This window comes from Opisthocomus hoazin, chromosome 3 (assembly GCF_030867145.1).
Source record: "Opisthocomus hoazin isolate bOpiHoa1 chromosome 3, bOpiHoa1.hap1, whole genome shotgun sequence".
Lineage (NCBI taxonomy): Eukaryota > Metazoa > Chordata > Aves > Opisthocomiformes > Opisthocomidae > Opisthocomus > Opisthocomus hoazin.
This window is the reverse complement of record NC_134416.1, coordinates 55,483,389-55,504,563: the sequence shown is the minus strand read 5'-3', so window position 1 is coordinate 55,504,563 and position 21,175 is coordinate 55,483,389. Positions and strand designations below refer to the sequence as shown.

The 21,175-nt window shown below is 41.0% G+C and overlaps 1 protein-coding gene across 16 annotated transcripts in view; it reads left to right on the top strand.

The window, feature by feature from the left end:
• The window catches only part of GREB1L (GREB1 like retinoic acid receptor coactivator), a 149,256-nt gene that overhangs the window by 119,017 nt on the left and 9,064 nt on the right, over nt 1-21,175 (top strand). For 11 of the 16 annotated variants that reach the window (XM_075416362.1, XM_075416361.1, XM_075416358.1 and 8 more), the window contains 12 exons: nt 367-564; nt 3,088-3,268; nt 4,574-4,766; nt 6,112-6,245; nt 8,417-8,756; nt 12,592-12,707; nt 13,084-13,328; nt 14,360-14,922; nt 15,418-15,520; nt 17,979-18,056; nt 19,138-19,293; nt 19,502-19,641. In XM_075416362.1, coding sequence (XP_075272477.1) covers nt 367-564; nt 3,088-3,268; nt 4,574-4,766; nt 6,112-6,245; nt 8,417-8,756; nt 12,592-12,707; nt 13,084-13,328; nt 14,360-14,922; nt 15,418-15,520; nt 17,979-18,056; nt 19,138-19,293; nt 19,502-19,641 — 2,447 coding nt within the window. The remainder of the gene's footprint in view (nt 1-366; nt 565-3,087; nt 3,269-4,573; nt 4,767-6,111; nt 6,246-8,416; nt 8,757-12,591; nt 12,708-13,083; nt 13,329-14,359; nt 14,923-15,417; nt 15,521-17,978; nt 18,057-19,137; nt 19,294-19,501; nt 19,642-21,175) is intronic. The other 5 variants (XM_075416366.1, XM_075416365.1, XM_075416364.1 and 2 more) reach the window with 2 other exon arrangements.

The window sequence follows — 21,175 nt, the reverse complement described above, 5'->3', positions numbered from 1 at the left end:
TGTTGGTTCATTTAAGAATGCATTTCACTGCGTTGCCATTGAGGTTTCCATGGGCTGCACTGTTAAAAATCCTGGAAACACTTAGGCCATTTAAAAAACGGGCAGCTCTGTATTTGAGGTCATCTGATATATTGTCACATTTTGATCAAAATAAGAAAGTTGACATTTGTGATCTGGACCCAGCTCTCCAGAGTGCTGAGATTTATTCTGCTGAGTGATTTTTTTTTTTTTTTTTTTTTTTTTTTTACTTTTTTTTTCTGATAATAGAGGGTAGGCTGTTTGGAGGGTCATGCTTATTGGGGGGGTGGGAAAGCAAACCTGTTTCTTGTTGTGTTTTGTTTTCTTTTTCAAACACACACACTCTAGATTTGGATGTTGATACCTTCCAAATTTACCAGCCACAGCTTACAGTTGCCAGAAAGCTCTTGTCCCAGGTTTGTGCTATAGCAGACAGTGGCAATCAGAGCTTGGATCTGGGCCACTTCAGCAAAGTAGACTTCATCGTTATAGTTCCCCGTTCAGAAGTCCTGGTGCAGCAGACCCTTCAACGGATTCGACAATCAGGTAAGAGTGAGGGGAGGGAAAAGAGACTGTTAAACCAAACTATGTGAGGTTTTAAAATCTGGTATAAATGGAGAAGTTGCTTCAACATGTATTTTTCATGTCCAATATTAGCTCCATTAGTTGGCATCATTGATGAATTGTCAATATCTTCCTTTCATAAACTGGGCCCAGGCTGTGCCCAAGCTGTGCCATGTAACTATCAAAAGAAACTGCCATATTCCGGCAGGTCTGAGGAATGTGTGACCTGGAGAAGCATTCAGCTGTTAGGAGAGGGAGTGGATGAGCAAAACATGGCTGTTCAGATCATTTATCCCCTGGAGCTGGTAGTGCCATTTGTTCTAGGTACACATTTGTGCATATGTTCTCATATGTATTAGCACAGATGTGTGTGCAGGAAGCTCTCATATTAGGTAGTTAAATGCCTAATATGTGCACGTTGGTGCACGCTAATTGCAATACTGGTTGAGACGGTGAGTTTTCTTGTCTGGGGTTCTGTGTCTTACCGTGGCTGGTACCAAATGCTTCAAGAGGAACAAAAAAGCCTTAGTGGACAGGTTATGGAACATGTCCCCCTTGAGAATGACCTCTGTTATTCACTGTTAGTGACTGACGTGCCCAGAAAAGCATAAGCATTTCTCTGTGGAGAAAGTTACTGTCTAATATAAACAAGGACTATCTGTGTAAATGTTTGGTCCTTTTTAGCTCTTGATCTCTGATATCTGGGAGTAATGAAGTCCTTAGGATAGTTGTGTATTTAGGATATTTTTTTTTGTCAGCTGAACATTTTTTTTTCTTCTTTCAGCTTTATCTAGTAATACCTTGCATTTGCATTTGAAAAACCTGAATATGGTCTTCTGGTGCAGTACGTCTATGAGTGGTTTTGGGTAGCTGTTGGCTTATTTTCGGCTTATTTTCTACTCTGAACTAAACAGTCCCACACTTTTTGATTGTGCAGATATGCCCTGATATTGCTCACTGTTGTGGTCCATCTCTGTATTTTTATTCTCTGCTTTTTACTATTTTACTAGTTGAATGAAAAGAATGAAATAGATTACTTAAAGTACAGGTTTGTTTTCCTTTCTAACATAACTTTATGGGGTTTTTTGTTCCATTCCTTGCTTCTTCAGACATTATATTTACTTAATTTGCTGCTACACACTAAACCACAGGTTTTGTTTTTTTGGCCAATGGCATCCTGGCTTGTATCAGGAATAGTGTGGCCAGCAGGAGCAGGGAGGTGATCGTGCCCCTGTACTCAGCACTGGTGAGGCTGTACCTTGAGTACTGTGTTCAGTTTTGGGCCCCTCACTACAAGAAGGACATTTTGCTGCCGGAGTGTGTCCAGAGAAGGGCAACGAGGCTGGTGAAGGGTCTGGAGAACAAGTCTTGCGCAGAGCGACTGAGGGAGTTGGGGCAGTTCAGTCTGGAGAAGAGGAGGCTGAGGGGAAACCTTATTGCTCTCTACAGCTACCTGAAAGAGGTTGTAGTGAGGTGGGTGGTGGTCTCTTCTCCCAGGTAACAAGTGATAGGACAAGAGGCAATGGCCTCAAGTTGTGTCAGGGGAAGTTTAGATTGGATATCAGGAAAAATTTCTTTACTGGCAGAGTGGCCAGGCATTGGAACAGGCTGCCCAGGGATGTGGTGGAGTCACCATCCCTGGAGGCATTCAAAAAACGTGTGGATATGGCACTTCAGGACATGGTTTAGTAAGAGTGGTGGTGTTGGGCAGATGTTTGGACTTGATGATTTTAGAGGTCTTTTCCAACCTTAATGATTCAATGATTCTATTCTATGATTCTGGTATCTGTTAACAGGGTTTCACTTTTATATTGTTTTATTTTTTTAAATGAAGGGGTTTTACTTTACTTAAAAAAAAAAAAAAAAAAATCTCATCAAAACTCTGGCAAGTACATGGTTGACCCACATTTCACAGTAGCTTGTTGCTGCTACTTTAGTTTAAATGATGTTCAAAGCCATACATGTTACATCATGCCTACTTTATGGGTATGATTGCAATTTACCATTACAAAGACTGCTAGAGAGTAGTTGTACTGACACAAGCGTTGAAGCAGGACATAAAAAAATGATACAATACGATATTAGCAAGCGTCAATTTTATATAAATTTGTGATTTTTGCAAAGGAAAGGTCAGGATAACTTTTTCTGACTCGAGCAGAATTAGTATATTAGCTGAATGTGGGCAAGTTTGACCTAGGATCATGGAGCATAGTGAACTGAGTGTTGCTCTGGAAGTTTTGTGGAGGCCTGACTTTTTTTTTCCCTTTTTGGTAATGTGAGAAGTCTTTGAAAGGTCTTCGGGCACTTTTTTTGAGGAAATCCAGAAGCCAAGAAGCAGATTTTGTGTTCTCATTGTAAGAGAAAATGCGTTTGGATAATCGTCTTCTTGCTAGGGTGTATCAGTGATTTAACTAAGTTGACAGACAAGCGGCAACCCACTGTTGACACTTCATTTTTGGATGCACTCACCGGAAAAGATTTTTCTTGTATTCTTCTTTCTGATAGGTGTCCTTGTGGACTTGGGCCTAGAAGACAATGGAACGGCATATCAGAGAGCTGAGAAATACGTGGTTCGGCTAGACAATGAGATTCAAACGAAATTTGAAGTTTTCATGAGACGAGTGAAGCAGAATCCCTATACGCTGTTTGTGCTGGTTCATGACAATGCTCACGTGGATTTAACGAGGTAGCTGCTTCAATCTACCAAAGGAAAACCATCCTCTTCCAGTATCTTTCAGTTAGGTTTTTCAAAAAACTTACCTTCTTAGACACCTGATGCTTTCTCTAGGTCTAAGGCATTTTGTGCCTCAAAATCAGAAATCATCTTTTTTGCTTACCCATGACACTTGTTAACTAATTCTGATTCAGTTGAAGATACGTGAGACTAGTTTCAGATTTTTGGATCCCTGACAAGACTGTTTGTAGGGGTGAGTTCTATGGTACTGAAGTCCACGAAACAGGGCTGAATTTTGCAACTTTCTTTGCTGCTCTTGTCTTTTTTCCCATTCCCCTTCTTTTTCTCTACTCAAGCCCAAATCTCTCTCACATTCACAATCCGCTCATGATTTAATTCATTTTTTTATCCTTGATTATAGTGGGTTTTTTTTAATATAAGGCAGCTTACAGACATTTAACTCTTTGGGATCATCTGAAAAATGCCCTAGCTACTATGAGAAAAGGATCTGAAAAAAAAGTGTTGAATTTGTTCAGTGTTGGGGGTAAACAGAACAACACATACGGACGTGTGCAGAAACATTTCTTCACACTGAATCAGATCTTTACTGTGGAAAAGGAAGGAAATAAGTAAAGCTAATTATTCTGCTCTTGTTCCATGAGTAAACCGAGGAGAATGTGGTTTAGACATGGTGCTTAAGGCTGTGGGATTAATTTGAATATCAGAGTTATAATAAACAAAATGCTTTCCTTGAAGGACAGCTTAAAATAGAGAAAAGCAACATTTTTCCTACCTTATCCTCCCCATCACATTTTTGTTACTGTCTTTGCTGTGCATTGAATTTGGAATTCCTGAATATTCTGGAGGCAAAGGTAATTGGATGGAAATCAGAACATCAGGAGACTATCAGGTTCCCCAGTCTGTTAGGAGGATATTTCAGGCTGGAAAATCCACTGGGTTTTGTGAAATTGTTGCTGTATCCTAACCTCTCAGCTCATGGAACAGTCTCTCAGAGGGATTTCGTCAGTTTTGGCTTATTTTTGGTTTCCTCCATCTGATGCTCTTTTAAATTGGCACGCTAATTCACCTTCTCACTGTCAGCAGATTTTGGTCCTCTGTTTAGTTTTTTTCGCCTGCTGCCTGAGTCTACCCACAGAAAACACTCAGATGGGTTTGACATCTTTCACTCTTCCAAAGAGTTTTTTAAGTTGTGATTCTCAGTGCCATGGTCCTTAGGAGATTTTTCTGCGGGAAGAGAGTGATCCGTTGAATCTCAGGATGTCAGTAAGGCAATTCTTTGCATTCTTATTTCTGCAGTGCCATTTCAAGTTCCCTGTCACATGGTGAGCCTAGTCATGGTCTGGCTGATAGAGTTATTAATTGCAGGGAGGTCCTTGAAGCATTCAACCTCCTTGTTCTTCAGGTCAGCTCTTTTCCTTACGCCTTGCAAACGCAGCAGTCCAGGATCAGCTCTAGCAATGAGGTACATTGGATACAATTTGATACTGTGGTAAGTGTTTAATTGTTAATTTTAACTGTGAATTTTAATATGGACTTCACACCTAACAGAATCTAGCAGGTGTGTATTAAAGAACAATGCTTAGGAGGGAGCTCTTTCCCTGCCAGCATTTGTGCTCTCAGGCTCCAGGTGCACAGCCCTGGGATGCTGAAGGTAGAGGTAGCATTGACATTGAAGCCCAGGAACTCCACATTTTTCTTTGTCCAGTCATGTAAAACGAGAAATTACTTTCTACGCTCTGGTCAGACAAAGCTATGTAGACATGCCATAAAGCTCTGGAGTTGGCCTTTAATTTTCAAGCATTTTGACTGTAAGTTATATGTCACATAGCCTGTGAAGTCTGTTCATTACTTATCTGGTACTAATAAAAGTAATGTGCTAGGTTAAGAAGTTACGGTATAGTAGATGCCATTATTGTGCAGAGAAGAGGTGGGAAAGGTCCGTTGGACATTCTGCACCATTGGCTTTTTTCACCATTTCGGCCAGCTGACTCTGAGGGTGTTTTGGCAAAACCTGTTTTAAAAATAGTCTTTTCTCCTATTCCTTGTTTGGTATATTTGTATCAAGTTTGTCTTTTCACTGTGTTGAGTGGACCATTGGTTTTTGTAGTGTCTTAAAGCGGTAGCTGTAAAAAATAGTTAAAGTCAGACAAACAAAATAGCAGAAATAGCAGAAATGAGAGAGTGAATGAATATTCAGTTTGCTTTTTGGTTGATTGTTAATATAAGCCGTTATGGTGACCTTCTGTAAAATGGTCTAGGCAGGTTTTTGATTCCCAAAAGTAAAAAAAAAAAATCATCTTTCAGTCTTATGAGTAAAAAAATAACCCACAAAAAAAGGGGAGACTGTATGTGATTAATTACAATCCCAGTGAATATTAGTGATGTAAATGCACTGGAGACCATGCTGTGCTTCCAGAAAAGGCCTCATGAAATTTGAGGCAACAAATATTCTGTCTTTCTGATGGCTGGCTGCACATTTACATTCCAGCAAAGAAATGATCAGTTTCCAATTGCCGTTATAGTGTAGAATCTGACAGTCAAGAAGAATTGTAGCAGGATTCTAGAAACCTCCAGCAATCACAAGTAGGAGATATACTGAAAAATTGGCAATCAGCTACACCTGTCTTTCCTAGCTGTAGACAAATAATAAGTAAAAAACAATTTATATTTTATTGTGTTCTTTGAAACAAATAAATAGCATCACTGAGGGAGAATGAATATAAAGAAAGGATACATTGCTTTGGAAAACACTTTCCACTTATTTTTTAAATGACGGAAAAAATGAAAATTGGTTCCAGTTTTCCTTATGTTTTTGCTGTCTCTGTATGGAACAGGGTGATGCAGCAAGTGAAGACAAGCTGTACTTTGGGTTGAATGAATACAGCAAATCCCTCCAATGGGGAGTCACAAGTCCCCTTCTGAGATGTGATGAAACCTTTGAAAAAATGGTCAACACACTTTTAGAAAGGTAAATAGTAACATGGGAGCTTGGGAATCTGTTTAATTGGGAGCTTAAGGATACAGACATATTTATGAGCCCCATCACAGGGGGGTGAACGCATGATGACCTTTGATGTTGATCTTGGAATCTGTCAAGTGTATGCAATTTTTTTTTTGTAATGAATTTAGTGCAGTTGAACAAGGAGGGGATAGTCTTCATTAGTTTATAGAAGCGATTAGGCCCATTCATCAGCAGTCCAGTCTCAGCTGTGTTGCTCTATTCTTTTGGCTTAGCTCTCACTGAGCTAAGAAGGTACCAGAGGTTTCAAACCTCATCACTTGCGGTGTCACTCTGCTGAGACTGCCAACAAATTTTTCAGTGGTTGGCCCAGGTGAGCGGCATTATTTCAAAAACATAATTTTCATTATTTCATTAGCTGGCTATGGTTTCGATTCCTGCAGCTCAGAGCCTGAAAATGGCTTGTTAGTACCCTGCAGCTGCCAGAACAAGCTACTTTGATAGCACATACCCAAGATATTACTAAACGCGCATGTTACAGGAATGTAGGCAATACTGTGGTTTCCAGCGATGTGGAAATCTATTCTGTGTATCAGGAGGACAGATTCCATGTAACAGTTCAAGCTGTAGTTTTCATTGTATTTTAATATTTACTAGAATGGGATTGTTCTGTCTTCAGTACTATTTTTCCTATTTTATTTAGGTCAATATATTTAATAATTGTAAATATATCTGTTCAGTAAAATGCAATATCAAATATTTTAAATTAGCAAAATAAGTGAATAATTAAGTAATTAATAAATAATATTTATTATTATCTACAAATGTGTAAATAATGAATGTGATAAATAATAATAAGGTCAGTTAATCTTAATAGGTCAGTTCTTTAAGATTCTCATAGTCTTGCTAGCCAAGTCCAAAGGAAGATATAGTGGTCACTGTTGCTCTCTTTCTGTTCCTAAAATGTGGATGGAGAAAAAGATGAAGGAGGATTAATGCGTGTGCCAGTATTGCCCTGATATGGGGTTAGGATAAGACTAGAAACTGACGGGAGGTGAACCTGTACCTTTGGACCAGGATATGCTTTTGCTTCACAGTTTACTGATTTAGCCTCTCTTTTCAAAAAAATGGGTTGTTCCATCTGGGTGGGTAAGCCATACAAGCGTAAGAGCCTGAAAACATTGCAGACAAAGAAAGGGTCCATTTGTTTTAGTAGCAAAAATGCAGTGGGTACTTTTAAGGGAGGAGGAGTAAAAAGTGTTTTTCAAATGTATTGATTTTATGATTGGGTTGTGGTATGCAGAGGAAGCTATTGTACCTACTGGTTAAAGACAGACACAAAACTTTATTCAAATGTATCTCATATGGTCTATTAAATTACTCAAGAAAGAGACCAGAGAAATTTGGAACTTTTAATTGTTTTAGTCATTTGGACTTCTGTGGCACAAGACTAGCACGCAAGGAATGATAGCACAGGTTTCTTCTGTATTGCGGTGGTGAGTGAACTCGAGGCGAATGTCGAGAAATGGAGTGCTTTTTTGCTTGAGTAGTTTTTAATCTTTTTTTTTTCTTAACATTTTACTTTGTGAGTTCATATTGGTTGTCACTGCATATAGCTGTAATGAGAGAGGAAGAAACACTGGCTGTGTAAGTTAAAAGGCAAAATCGAAGTTCAGATTTGGCGCAGAGCCAGCAATCCCCATTGGTAAGTAAGTCTGACTTTCTGGTGAGAGGCGAGATGTGTGAAATTATGAAGTACTTCTCCCACAACCCAACTGAATCAGTGATGGTCCTCCAAGTTTCTAAGAAGAAAAAAGCTTGTGGACAGCGAAGCCGTTATTAGCCTGTGCTATGGAACCGAGATGATTGATATCGCCATCAAGTTAAAGATCTTTAGCTGATATTTTGACCGAGATGAAGATAATGGAAGTTTATAATTGCTGTAACTTGCACGCAGGACTTGGCTCTGTATCTTCTGCAGAACAGAAGTTCTTATTTGGAACATGTTATATTCATTTACTTAAAACACAGTTAGATTTTGTGCAAAATTATTGTCCATGAAAATGAAAGGCTACAGAAAAAAATGGGCACTTCTTTACCACGTGGTCCTGGTTTTTGGCTAATATTCAGGCACTGCTGTGATTTCGCATGTACTAACGCAGAACTGTATCTCTTCAAAGGTACCCCCGGCTGCACAGCATGGTGATTCGCTGCTACCTTCTCATTCAGCAGTATTCCCAAGCTCTGATGGCTCTCACAACCGTGGCCTCGCTAAGAGATCACAGCACACCTGAAACGCTCAGCATAATGGATGACCTTATCACTTCTCCAGGAAAAGATAAGAATGGCTGTGGCCACATGCTCGTCATTAGGGTGCCGTCTGTGCAGCTAGCCATGCTGGCCAAGGAGAGGTTACAAGAAGTAAGAGACAAGTTAGGTCTGCAGTATCGTTTTGAGATCCTCCTTGGGAATCCTGCTTCAGAGCTTACTGTCGCGAAACACTTTGTGACACGGTTAAAGGTTAGCAGAAATTAAATATTTCTTTGTATGCCTGTTATAGTCATCTGACTGCCGTACACAGTTTGTGTTCATTCTCACATGTTTATAGGTTAATTATTCTGTAGGAAAAGAGTGCATGTTCTGTATCTGTCTCCATGGAATTTTACTGTACTTTTGATGAACATAGATGATTTAGAAGCTTGGAAGAAAACTGAATTGTTACTGACTCAGGAAGTCAAATACTGGATGTTATCTCTCTTGTTAAAGTCGAATAACAGCATGAGTCAGATAGGTTTTGTCTCTGAATCTCAGAAAGCAGAGCTTTTGCCTTAGGCAAACTAATTCTTTCTACCAACGTATCTGTATAGTGCATCTGTTGTCTGCTCTGTCTATCTATCTTCTGCTCTTCTGATAACTGGTAGAGTTTTCTGTGTGTCATAGACTTCTTTTCTTAAACCGCTGCATGCTGAAAGCCTCTTCTGCACAGCATATATGCACCAAGCGAAACTTTTGCATGGATTTATAAGAGCGTGGTTCAGCTAGCCAAACCCACTTCCTAAATTAACCTCACTACATTAAACAAAGTGAAACCCATTGCCTGCCTTGGGTACCAGCCTGAAAGTGATCCTGGTTATCTGTCCTGACCCTTGCTTTAAGTCTCACAGAGAGATTAATTTTCTGTTTATACTATGAGTTACACAGTGTATTCAAAGCTGCATAGAAAAGGAATGAATTTTGTGAGCCTTTCTGAAAGAGCTCACCTACAACCAAAAGCAAATAAAATACCCTTTAAAAAGCTACCACCTCTGCTTCTCAAACCTTGTCTGCAGCAGGAGAGGGAAGAGAGGAAAGTAGTAGTTGTGAAGGAGAAAACCACATGTGAGATGGCAGCTCTGTGCCACTGAGTTTTCTTTGCTAGGCATTAATTCCAACCTTAAATCATTCTGGGCTGTCACTCCTGTGAGGGCTGCTTTGTGGCCCTTTGCCGTAAAGGCCTGCAGCCCTCACACATTGCTGAAGCAGCCTGTGAGGCCTGTAGTGCAGATCAGGACTGAGTGTGAAGCTGTTGCAGGTGAATCTGGAATAGAGGAATTTGATCAGGTAGAGAATGGAAAAACTTCCGAATAATTCTTCTTATTCCTCTCCCCACAACGTAAGACACTCTTTTGGAGTAAACAAAGATGTAGAGTTCTGGACTTGTTTCTTTCCTTGCAGGTGACTAGAAATCAACCCACTCAGTTCTGAAACATGCGTATGAAGGGAGTGAGGAGAGGGATTCAGTTGCCCAAAGATGAACCTGTAGTGTCTTTTTAGGTGGTTTATCCCAGTGATGCTCCAGAATGATGAAGGTCACCTGTGAGTCTTCTGCTGGGCTGCTGTACCAGCTAGTCTCGTGCCTGGGATAACATGGGGTATCTGAAATGGTGTGGGCATATGTTTGGGCAACTGATTCCCATTCTAAAATTCATCAGCTGTGACCCCAGTTGTTTGGCTGAACCTAGCCTCTCCCCAGGAGGGCGTTAGCAGTCTGCGTGGTGCCGGGGCAGGGCAGGGAGGGTGGGCAGCTGGCTCTGCAGGGCTGGGAGCTGCACCTTTCCCCCCTCCATCAGACAAGCCCTCTGGCCAGCCAGACAGGTGAGTCCTCTCCATCAGGGAGCCAGGCTTCAAGGAGGATGGCACACTCAGAGGTACAGAATGAAAGAAGAGAGGGAAAATAATTTAAATAAATATTTTCTTGGCCAGGTGTGCTGTCATGGCACACCCTTTAAGTGTAACTAGAATCAAACCACTTGAGAAGTGTAGAAGTGAGGAGCCCAGAGGGCTGCAGCTCTCTGCCCCTCCTGAGTAAGATGGTCAAGAAATACATTCTCTGTATGCAAGTTTACAGCTCAAAGCCCCGGGCACTTGCGCTTGTTTTTAAGTCCTTAGGCTAGCAGAAAGAAAATCAGCTTTGTATCTGTCTTCCTCTAGTTCATTTTCTAGCCATACACTTTTGCAGAAACTTCTGTTGTTTGAAAGGCAGGGTAACACACAGCCAGACTAACCCTGCCGAGCCAGAAAATCTCCCTGCTGCTGAGACTGCTTTACTGAGCCAGTAGATGTTGTTAGGTATTTGGAGAAGTAATTTTTTGCTGTCAACGTGTTATACAGGGGATGCTGAAATCAGGACTGGGGGAAGAGAATAGAGCCATAGCAGAAAAGGGGAATATTACTCCAAATCGTGCTCTTCCTACGCTAAGAAAAAAATAATCATAGGTTTTTTTTGGTAGAAATTTTCAAATGGTCAGATGGCACACTGAGTCACTGATCTGCTAGCGAGTCCTCCTTTTCAACCCCCTTCATCTGCCTGAGAAGATTACTCATAAAACATGGCCTTTCTAGGGAAGACGAAGGGTAAGGAGAGAACAGATCAAGGGTGTAAGCTGAGACTAGGCGAACCAAGAGGGCGTTCAGGATGAGGTGGTTCTTTCAAGGTGTGTTATCCACCAAGCTTGCGTTAAGTCTTGTTGCTCTGTCAAGAGAACTGCATCTTGTTGTCTTACACATCTGTGCTAAGAAGAATAGTACATATGTATATATATATATATATATTATTTTTAATGGGCAGTTTGAGTGGTTGGGCTTGCTGTCATGACTCAGCAAAGTAGATTCTGTGCCTCAGCTAGCGAAGAGTCTTCTCCAGAACGGATTTTGTCCATTATTAATAGGAAAAAAAATTTTCCAGCAGGGTGATATGCTGTAGCTCAAATACTTGATGATTCTGTAACCATTAGGCCTTAATTTCCTTGTCTGGAGAGACTTTAATATCTGATCTGATATAATATCTGATGGAAATATGGTATCTCTGGATTGTATGGAAAGAGCTTCTCTGCTGATCTCCTGTCTTGACTGCTCAGTCATCTAAGAGGCGGAGTTCTCAGTTTTCCTGGTGGTACCCATAAAGTATTGACAAGAATGGCTGGATATGAACCTGCATTTTTGCATTTCAGTTTTATAATACGATTTCAGTGTTTGTAGAGGTAGAATGACTTGTTTCCTTTTGAAGTGAGAATTTCTGAAATGAGAATTTCAGCTTTACTTCCTTTTGACGGTTGTTGTAGGGTGCTCATGCCTGTCTTGATCAAATACTGCCTGTATCATCTGGAAGCTTGGGTACTGTGCAACACAGCAAGAAAGATATAGTTGCTCAGCATATAGAGCAATGCTTTTAGGAGGCTGTAGCCAACACAGAGAACACAAATGGGCTCAGCCAGGTTCAATAAGCTCCACTGAACCAAGGGGACTGAAGGGTGTAAGGACATGGGACTGATGTGACCAGCCTTTCCAGTGTTAAGGGAAAATGGTACAGTTTTGTGGTCTTGGGCCTTGGTAGACTGTAGGTAAGGAGTCCTTTCTTGTGGGATTACCTCCAGTGAAAGGGAAAATTTTTTTCTTTCATACAATCTTTCATTATATAGAACAATTAAGCAAATATTTGAGGATCATGGAATTATTTTTCATACTTCACTTGAAGGTCTTACTTTAGCTTTACATTACTTTCAAAGAACTTTTATCTGTGCCAGCTTGAAATCGAAGGCATCGACTGCATTTTTTTCTGACAGACCACACTAATACCACACCAGGTATATATTTCCAGCGCTGAATAACATATGCTATGCATACTTTTTCTGTGCATTTAATGCTTGGCTAACTCTTTGCTACCAGAAAAAATGCATGTCTGTACTTACAGTCTCTTTCCTGTTGGCTGTTGAGTAAGCGAACTCTGTATACGAAGAAAAAGCAGGAACTGAAAAAAAAACAGGTGAAGGTTTAGAAGGTGTTGTTTAAATGTAACTGGAAGTTTCTCTGTTCACAGGCTTGGAGGGGAAATGAGCAGGATGACTGGATCCCTCGCACCTATCAGGATTTGGAAGGTCTACCTTGCATTGTCATTTTAACTGGCAAGGACCCTCTAGGAGAAACTTTCCCCAGGTGCTGTTACTACTCTTGCAATATGGTTGTTCTGTTAACATGTTTAGATAAGTCAGGAGATAGATAAACTGTTTGATACCATCCAGTAGTTACTTCTTCACAAAACAAAGTGTATTTTAGACTTTATTTGGGAACAGTTTAAAATTTTGGAAAGTGTGGTTTGTGAAAAGTAAAGCTACTGTACTGTGTGGGTTAGTAAATACCTGTTCAAAGTACCAAGGAGCGTAACTTATGTGCTGAATATTTAAAAATCATTCAATATTTACTGGCTAATGAAATTGTTCATGAATATTTAATAAGCAATTAAAGATAGGGAGTATTCCTCAAAGTCAGAGAAAACAAAACTTTATTTTTTTTCTTTGGTTGGGTTTTCTAGGTCGTTGAAATACTGTGACCTTCGACTAATTGACTCCAGCTACTTAACTCGGACTGCATTAGAGCAAGAAGTAGGCCTGGCATGCTGCTATGTCTCGAAGGAGGCATTTCGAGGGCCTATTGTAGCTCTTGACCTTAGTGAGAAGGAGCACGAGAAGGCTAATGGTAGCGAGAATGACTCTGATGAGCTGTTGATAGACTTGGACCGACCTCAGAGTAATAGCAGCGCTGTCACTGGAACCTCAGGTCAGTTATTCTGCTGTTGCTCTGAAAAGCAAGTCTGCATTCCTACGCCACTGGAATTTGAATGCAAACATTGAGATGTTGAGTCAAATGTGGGTTGCTTAGCTGTATCCTGTGGCAAGCTAGGCAATGCAATGTTAGTAGCAGATTCTTTCCACAGTGAGCAATTTTCCTGTGTACAGCTAAAAGGGGATGATGTTGCAGTGGGAGGATGGTATGCCATAGCTAAGGATCCCTTGTGATTTTTATTTTTAAACTTACATTTCACATTTGTTGCTAATTTCATCTGGTGGATCCTGAAAAGGTCTTACAAATCAGAGTTGAAATGGATAGTATAAAATTTTAGGACTAGAAAAACATGCTGTATCTGGAGGGGTAGCTATGGGTGAGGATGGCTATTGGCCTGCTTGCCAAGACCAGCAGAATGGCTGGGTCTTGCCCTACCTCTTCAGGCATCAGTGGAGCAGGCCTTCCGTTCCTTGCGTTCCTCGCGTTCCTCAGGCACTTCTGGGTCATTCCCTTTGTTTCCCTATGAGCATGAGGTATTAAGACAGCTGAAATGGACCTTTGCCACACACTAGATCTTCCCATACACCAGCTAAACCTGACTGGTATGGAGGAGGGAGCATAGCCCAGTTCACATTAAAGTTGCAGTGAAATTAATGCTCTGTTCTCCATAGAAAGGAAGGTCAAATTGGTCTATGTATAGAGTGGTGTGTTGTACTTGAATTTCAGAAGACTGTACCATCAAGTTCCAAATCCAAGATGGGAAATGATAGTTAACATACAGAGATTGGGATTGGGACACTTGTGTTTGGACTCTGAACCTGAGCAGAAGGGTCGTTGCCCCTCCAGCAAAAGGGACAGATGAATGTCAATGATTTCTTTTTAAATGGTGAAACACTGACCTAAGCCACAGCAGCACTCATTGAACAGAAGTATTTGTATGTTAGGATTGTCCCAAAGATCAAATGAGTTCATGATTTTCTTATGTCGACCCGTATCTGTTCATTGCCCGCTCTTTGTTTGCCCAGGTTCCCTGGCTGACAATGGCGTGAGCTCCTCAAGCGCTGCAGACAAGTCTCAGAAGCAAGCACCGTCGCTTAACTTTCAGACTGTGGCCCACAGCTCGGTAGATGAGGGAACCTACCCTAGTTTCACAGCCGGAGAGACCCTGAAACAAGAATGTGACTCCCTGGGTAACCAGATGGCGAGCAGCACCACTTCGAAACTATCATCACTGTCTTCGGTCTCCCAGACGTTTCGGTGGCCTGCGCATTCGGCCAAAGACAGCAAGGCCCTCCGTGCTGCGCTGCCACGCATCGTCGTCCTGTCGAAAGCTGCCTACTGTCTCCTGAGCTCGCAGAAGAGTGGGAATTTGCCATCCTCCTCTTCCCTCCTGCCTCACCCTGACGTGTCTTGGCTGAGCTCTCTGAGGCCTCTTCTTCACAAGGACATGAACAGTGAAGAGCAGTCTCTGTACTACAGGCAGTGGACGACAGCCCGACAGCACCATGCGGACTTCAGCAATCAGGGTGAGGCATCTGGCTCGAGGACTTTTCACCCCAGGCGGCTGCTTTTGACAGGACCACCGCAAGTAAGAGAGCAGTTCCTTCCTCTTGCCTTATTAGCAGGGTCAGAGGACCGATGATGAGGACTGGAGATCGTACCGTCAAGCCCCCCCGCAAGGTTGCAGGCAGTGATGTATTCCAAGGCCAAAATCAGTCAAATTTTAAGGTTAAGTCAGTGCTGGAAGTGGTATGGAGAGGAAGGGTGATGCTGTGTGTCAGGTTTTAGCCTAAATGAAACATGTGTGGATGGTACTGGACATAAAATTGCCATGAGCGTATCAGTAGAGAAGCAGTTATCACTGCCAGTCTCCCTGCATACAGAAGTGATACAGGCTGTGGGCCAAGTTTTGCTAGCAGATCAATTTTTTAAATACTTTTCAGCATAATGGGGAATTTTACATCTTGTTATGTTTTCAGGCAGAGCTAGAATGGGGTAAGCCCAAAGGCATTTATCTGAAGCGTATCCTTCCTTCGTATTAGTCTGAGTTGGGATTTGGATTTTTTTTCCATCTCTGGCTCAGGTGGGAAAGACTGGCTCATACTTGCAGTTCCTAAGGATTCTTTTCCGCATGCTGATCCGGTTGCTGGAAGTAGATGTGTACGATGAAGAAGAGATTAATGCCAGTAAGTATTTAGTAGTCATTCTTAATATGCATTATAAAGAGCCTTTGTTATGTATTATTCAGCAGTGACAGATTTTTAGGCTAACAGAAAGACTTATTACACCTACCACTTATCCTGTCCGTTAGTGTGTAGCTAGGCTTACTGTAGGTGTCTGCATATATTTAAATACAGATAAATAAAAACATAGCTTTTATATTTGGCTTAGCTGAGAACTATTAAATGTATTTTGGACTGATATTATTTGGATAGCCCTAAAATGAAAGTGAACACAAAACTGTAAACAGGCAACGTCTGCCTATGTTAACTCTCCTTGCTAGTTTTTAAGCACTGACTGCTTTTAAGCAGACAAAACATTTAAGAACATTTCATTTCTGGCCGAAACATCACTATTATTTATGTTTAAGTGTAAATTAGATACCAATTTTCAGTACAACTGTCTTCTGTCTGCAGTTTACAGATCCTGTGTTGAGGAAAAAGGGGAGGGGGAGCCTCTTTGGATTTACGCTCATTTGTTAGGTCTCACAGATCCATTAAATGCTGTGGCAGGACTTCAAGTTGAGACGCACAAATGCTTTGAAAAAAAGAGTCCTCTTCAGGGTGTTCTCTACATAACTCTGTGGTTTTGTAGCAAAGATAACTCCGTGATGTATAAATCTCGTGACCATTAGACTGGCATCCTGCAAACGTAGTTGTTGTCAAACATTTGAAAAGACTATTGCATATTTCTGCTCAGAAAGTGCTATTAAATGGAAAAAAAATATTCTCCTTTGATTTGGAGCTTTAGGGGTTGTTATTGTCTCGTTATGTGAACTAAAAGTACCCCAGAAACTTAGGATGAAACATTAAAATGTTAGAGAATCTCTGCATCACGTTGTCTGGCCTGTTGTGATCACAGCAACGCATCACACCCCTGCCAGGAATGCGTGGAACTCAGAAGAGCAGTTTGGATTTGTTTGGGGTTTTTGGTTGTGGCTTTTTTGCTCCCACTACTTCTATTGGAATGCTTTTCCAGAGACCTTGTGCTGTGGTGACTGAAAATATTATTTTATTATCGTACCCAAAGATGTTCATGTCCCAATTATAAACATTCTCTTTGGGACCAAAGGAAATATTAATTTAAATTAAAACACTTTTTCTCTTCTTTGATGTTTGCTTCTATGCTGTAGTCAGGCAGCAATCTTGCCCCCTCTCAGCGTTCATCTAGGTAGCCTGGATCTTTTTAAAGGATCCTCACAAATGACAGGTTCTTTATTCTCATTATTTTATTCTCATTATTAGTTTAGTACCTCTTGCCTGCACATCTCTTTTCAATTTATCCTTCTGTTACACGGGTGACCAGAACTGGATGTTGTATTCTGCAGAATGTTTAACCAACCCAGCGTACAACAGCTCATGTATTCCCCTCCTCCTAGTGAAAGCCCCGTGACTGATGAAACCTATGATAGCACTGGTCTTTTCCGTTCTCCCGTTTCACTGGCACTGATATGTAGCTGGTACTCGTGGGTTCCTCTGCAACTCAGTCATTTCCAACTGAGGCGCTCCCAACCTGCTGCAGAAATGCCTGGTACTAGTCCTTGATTGTACATGTGACTCCTGTCTTTTCTGTTAAATTTCTGTTGTTACAGTTTTCGAGGGCATTGATTTCTTTCTGGATGATCTTCGATTCCTTCTCCATATTGACAATGACTCTTAGAGTGTGCCATCGGCAAGCTTAAGCCAATTTTTTTTTTTGAGTTGGTGACATTGGTGAAAATGTTAAACAGTATGCCCCTCTACTGATCTTTTAACTTCATTGGTAATCTCCGTCTGCCTTAATGCTTACAATGTTACATGCTGCCATCTTCTGTTTAATTGACTTTTTCAATTTACAGACCATTCACTGTCTCAATTTTCCTCGTTTGTATTAATAATTTGCCATATAGTATCATATCAAATACTTAAGTCCAGAAGGATAAGTTGTGTTGCATTTCCTTTGTTCAGAGAAATAGATATCTCATAGCTGCATAATGAAAGTAACACATGATTTCTTTGGTCAACCCATGTTGCATTTTATTACATTTTTCATTTACTTCAACATCTTTAATTATTCCCTTCACCCTCCCCAAGTTTTTAATACTACCAAGGTCAAAGCAAGTGGACCCAGAGCTCCGAAGATTCCTGTGTCTACCTGTTAAATGGTGATAATATATGCGCTGTGCTTGAATTGAAATCAGTGTCCTGCCTGATTTCACATGCCTGTTCTTTCGGAAAACCGGCATGGAGATTATTCTTTCTCTCTGTTTTGAGTATGCATCAAGCTACTAGAGTTTTCTTTCCATCTTGGCTTATAGTAAATCTTTTGTTCTCTTGAAAACGTAACCGTCAAAGTAGAAAGAAAATGAAAAAAATTATTTTAATTTATATAGTTGAGGCAATATAGCAAAGAAAATTGTTATTTGTTTTCATGTGCTTTTCTGAGGTCTACCTCAACTGGACATTTGGCAAAGCTTATTTTATCTCACACTGGTTGACGTTTCAGACAAATCTTCATTCACTGGTGAGATTTTTCCATTCCCCATAGACTTTGTTAATTCTTCATGTCCTTTGTGATGTAGTCTCTCTGAAGCTCCTTTGCTCCTGGTAGTTTTACTTAGCTTGTTATGCTGCTCACTGGTTGTTTGGCAACTGCGATTCTAAGAAGTCCAAGTCTCATTCGTAGGCATGTCCCTGGTTTTCTCAGGTCTGCTGAGTTACAGAGCAAGCTTTCTCAGGATTCTCACTGTCTGTATGGGCGAACTAACACGCCTCCCCTGACCGTCAGCGTGCGTGAATGTGAGCGTAGCATGGTGCCGGTGAGGTTAATGGCTGCTGGCTCACATTCTATCGCGTCAGGCTGGGCAGGGTGAGCATGTGCTTGTCTGTAGACCCAACCTTTGCTTCATCTCAATTTGATTTTCTAAAATCAGTAACCTCGGTTACACACCTACTTTTGTGTCTTCTTCTGTCTCATTTTAAACTCAAGTTGACTCACGTTCAAGGTGCAGTCCAAGGTTGTTTTCTTTGCCAGTGCTTTCTAATGTTCCCATTACTTACACTTGATTTCCTACTATAGAGTTGTCTCAGTTGGATCAAAACAAAGAAGTTCCAGTTGATCCTTGCTGACCACATCCCATTCTCTAACAGGAATGTGTCTTTTACTGCCTTTGTTGTGTACCACCAGCTGCTAATTCATAAATTTATACAACCTCTTTCTCCTTGCATTCATCCTTCTGCCTTGGGATGCTTTGCTTCTCATTTACACAGTGCTCCTCATTTCACCACAGAGAGGCTCGAGATTATGCCTGTATCTTCTGCACGGATAGGACTATTCATTTGAGCATTTAATGCTTAAACCAGAGTGAATTATACCTCAGGAGCCTGATGAGGAGCAGAGCAGAAAGATACCTGTGAGGCTCCTTTGCCTGCATGCAGTTTCCAAGGAATGGCCATTTCTTCTGCGTTCAAAGATGTCCCTCTGTGTGTGTGTGTACACCTGTGTAAGCTCCTTTGCAGAAATAAGTTCCTGTAAAACAGCAAACGTCACGTAAACACCACTCAGTGAGTATCTGATACTGCTTACCTGAAGTGTGTTGTTGCAGATCATACAGAAAACAGTGAAATTACACAGTCTAGCAATGACCACTGGCCAGACATTGAGATCTTCAGCAAAATGTCTTTTGACCTGAGTGTACATGACCCCAAGTACAGAACTATAAGTCCCGTATACACAGAACAACTCTCAAGAGTGAAGCAAGGTAAGTAAAATGTAGAGTTCTTTACAAATACTTTCCTACAAAGAATCAGTTTTTATTGGTTTGGTTGAAAACGTGAGTTCACAAGAGCTTTTGATCTCCAAAATTATATGGAACAAAGCAATTTGTGTGTTCTGTACAGTTGTTAACAGGATCACAGTCTCAGTTTAACACTCATTAAATTTCTGTTACTTCTTTTCTTTCTGCACAGAACCAAGCAAAGAAACCAAATCAGAGGAACCTAAGAAAAGGGAGACTGTGTCCATGATGTTGACTAAATATGCAGCTTACAATACGTTCCATCACTGCGAGCAGTGCCATCAGTACATGGACATTAATCCTGCCGCACAGGTTGGTGTCAAGGTCCAAGGGCAAACTGCATCCTTGATTCTTCTGTGGTTTCTCCAGGCATACCACTCTGGTCTCAGGACTCACACTTTCACCTTCCCGGAGATGGAATTGTTTAATTCTTCCATTCTCAGGGGAGATAATGAGCTACAGACCCTGGAGCATCAACTGAGTCTGCTGTGTTCTGCATGAGCAGTTCTCCTCTCCAGCTGCCTCTGACAAAGGGTGAATATGGTGACTAGTTGTCTCAAGCCAAAGCATTATTCAGCCTGCCCAGAGGGTTCACAGCATCTCATGGGGGAGGACTGTAAAACTGAGAGATGCTTGTCTTACCTAAATGCCAGCCATCCACCTCTGTGATGGAAGACTGGAAGGCCTACTTCTTCCTCCCTTTGTATGAAATGATGCGTGCTTCTCAGCAGTAGCTTACGAGTCAGTCACTGGACAAAACTGATCATTTTTAACTGTTTAGTTAAAAAACTTTTCATCTCTAAAACAAACAGTTATGCTCGGAGGAGTCTGCAGGTAAGATTATTCCTGGTTAATAGCTGAGACATTATTTCTTAACCACCACCAATAGTCTACCTGAAAGTTTCTTATCTCAAGTTGTTCTTTCCTTGCGTGCTAATCTTTTCCAGCAGTTTGCTGTTAAGCTAACACAGCATAGACGTGCTGACCTGGAAATATACAATGTCAGCTACTACAGAGCAGCACCAGCAGGTCTGATTTAAGCCTCATGCTTCATTAAGTACATTGACACAAGCAAACCCAAAGCACATCTGTTGTTCCTTCCACTCATCTTTGTGCACTTGGTCAAACATAATGACTAGTCATAAAAATAAATATCTACTTGTATGTGCAAGTGTGAACTGTGTATATAGAATTACGATGATTGAACTCAGAGAAATTACACATCCAAAGGGGAGTCATTGTATAGCAGGCGTTATGAAGGGAGAGAGATTCTTCAGTGCCTTAAAAGAGCCCAAATAAAGCCCCTTTCATTTTTCATCTTTACTTAGGCTAATTATTTCAATACTTTAGTAAAGATTGTAGAAAGATGACTGCTAAGAGTAAATGATTTGACCTTGCAGTAAGACAGGTGCTTCTGTAGGGTAAAATCTTATCTGATACCTAGGCACTTTGTATACACTTACACGGTTCAGTGAAGCACTGTGCAAACTGAAGCTCACCCAGATTCTTCATAGCCTTGTTAATGGCCTGGTCTGCCTTGGCTACCTGGCTGCTTAGAAGAATATTGCCACAGGAAAAATGCCATGCTGCTGCTGAGGTGTCTGAATGACAGTGCATCCTCCTGTGGAGGAGCATACACGTACTACGCTGCTCTTTGAATCTTTTGGGGAAATTTATTTTGACAGTTTGCTTCCTAGTATGTGTATTTTTCACTTCTCCTTGTAAATATTGACAAATGATTTCCAGCTCGCGTGGACTTCAGAAGAGTCTGATTGGGCCAAAGATCATTACTGGTACACAAAGCTGATTCTTTTAATAGCAAGGCAAGTTACATGCATAAGTAACA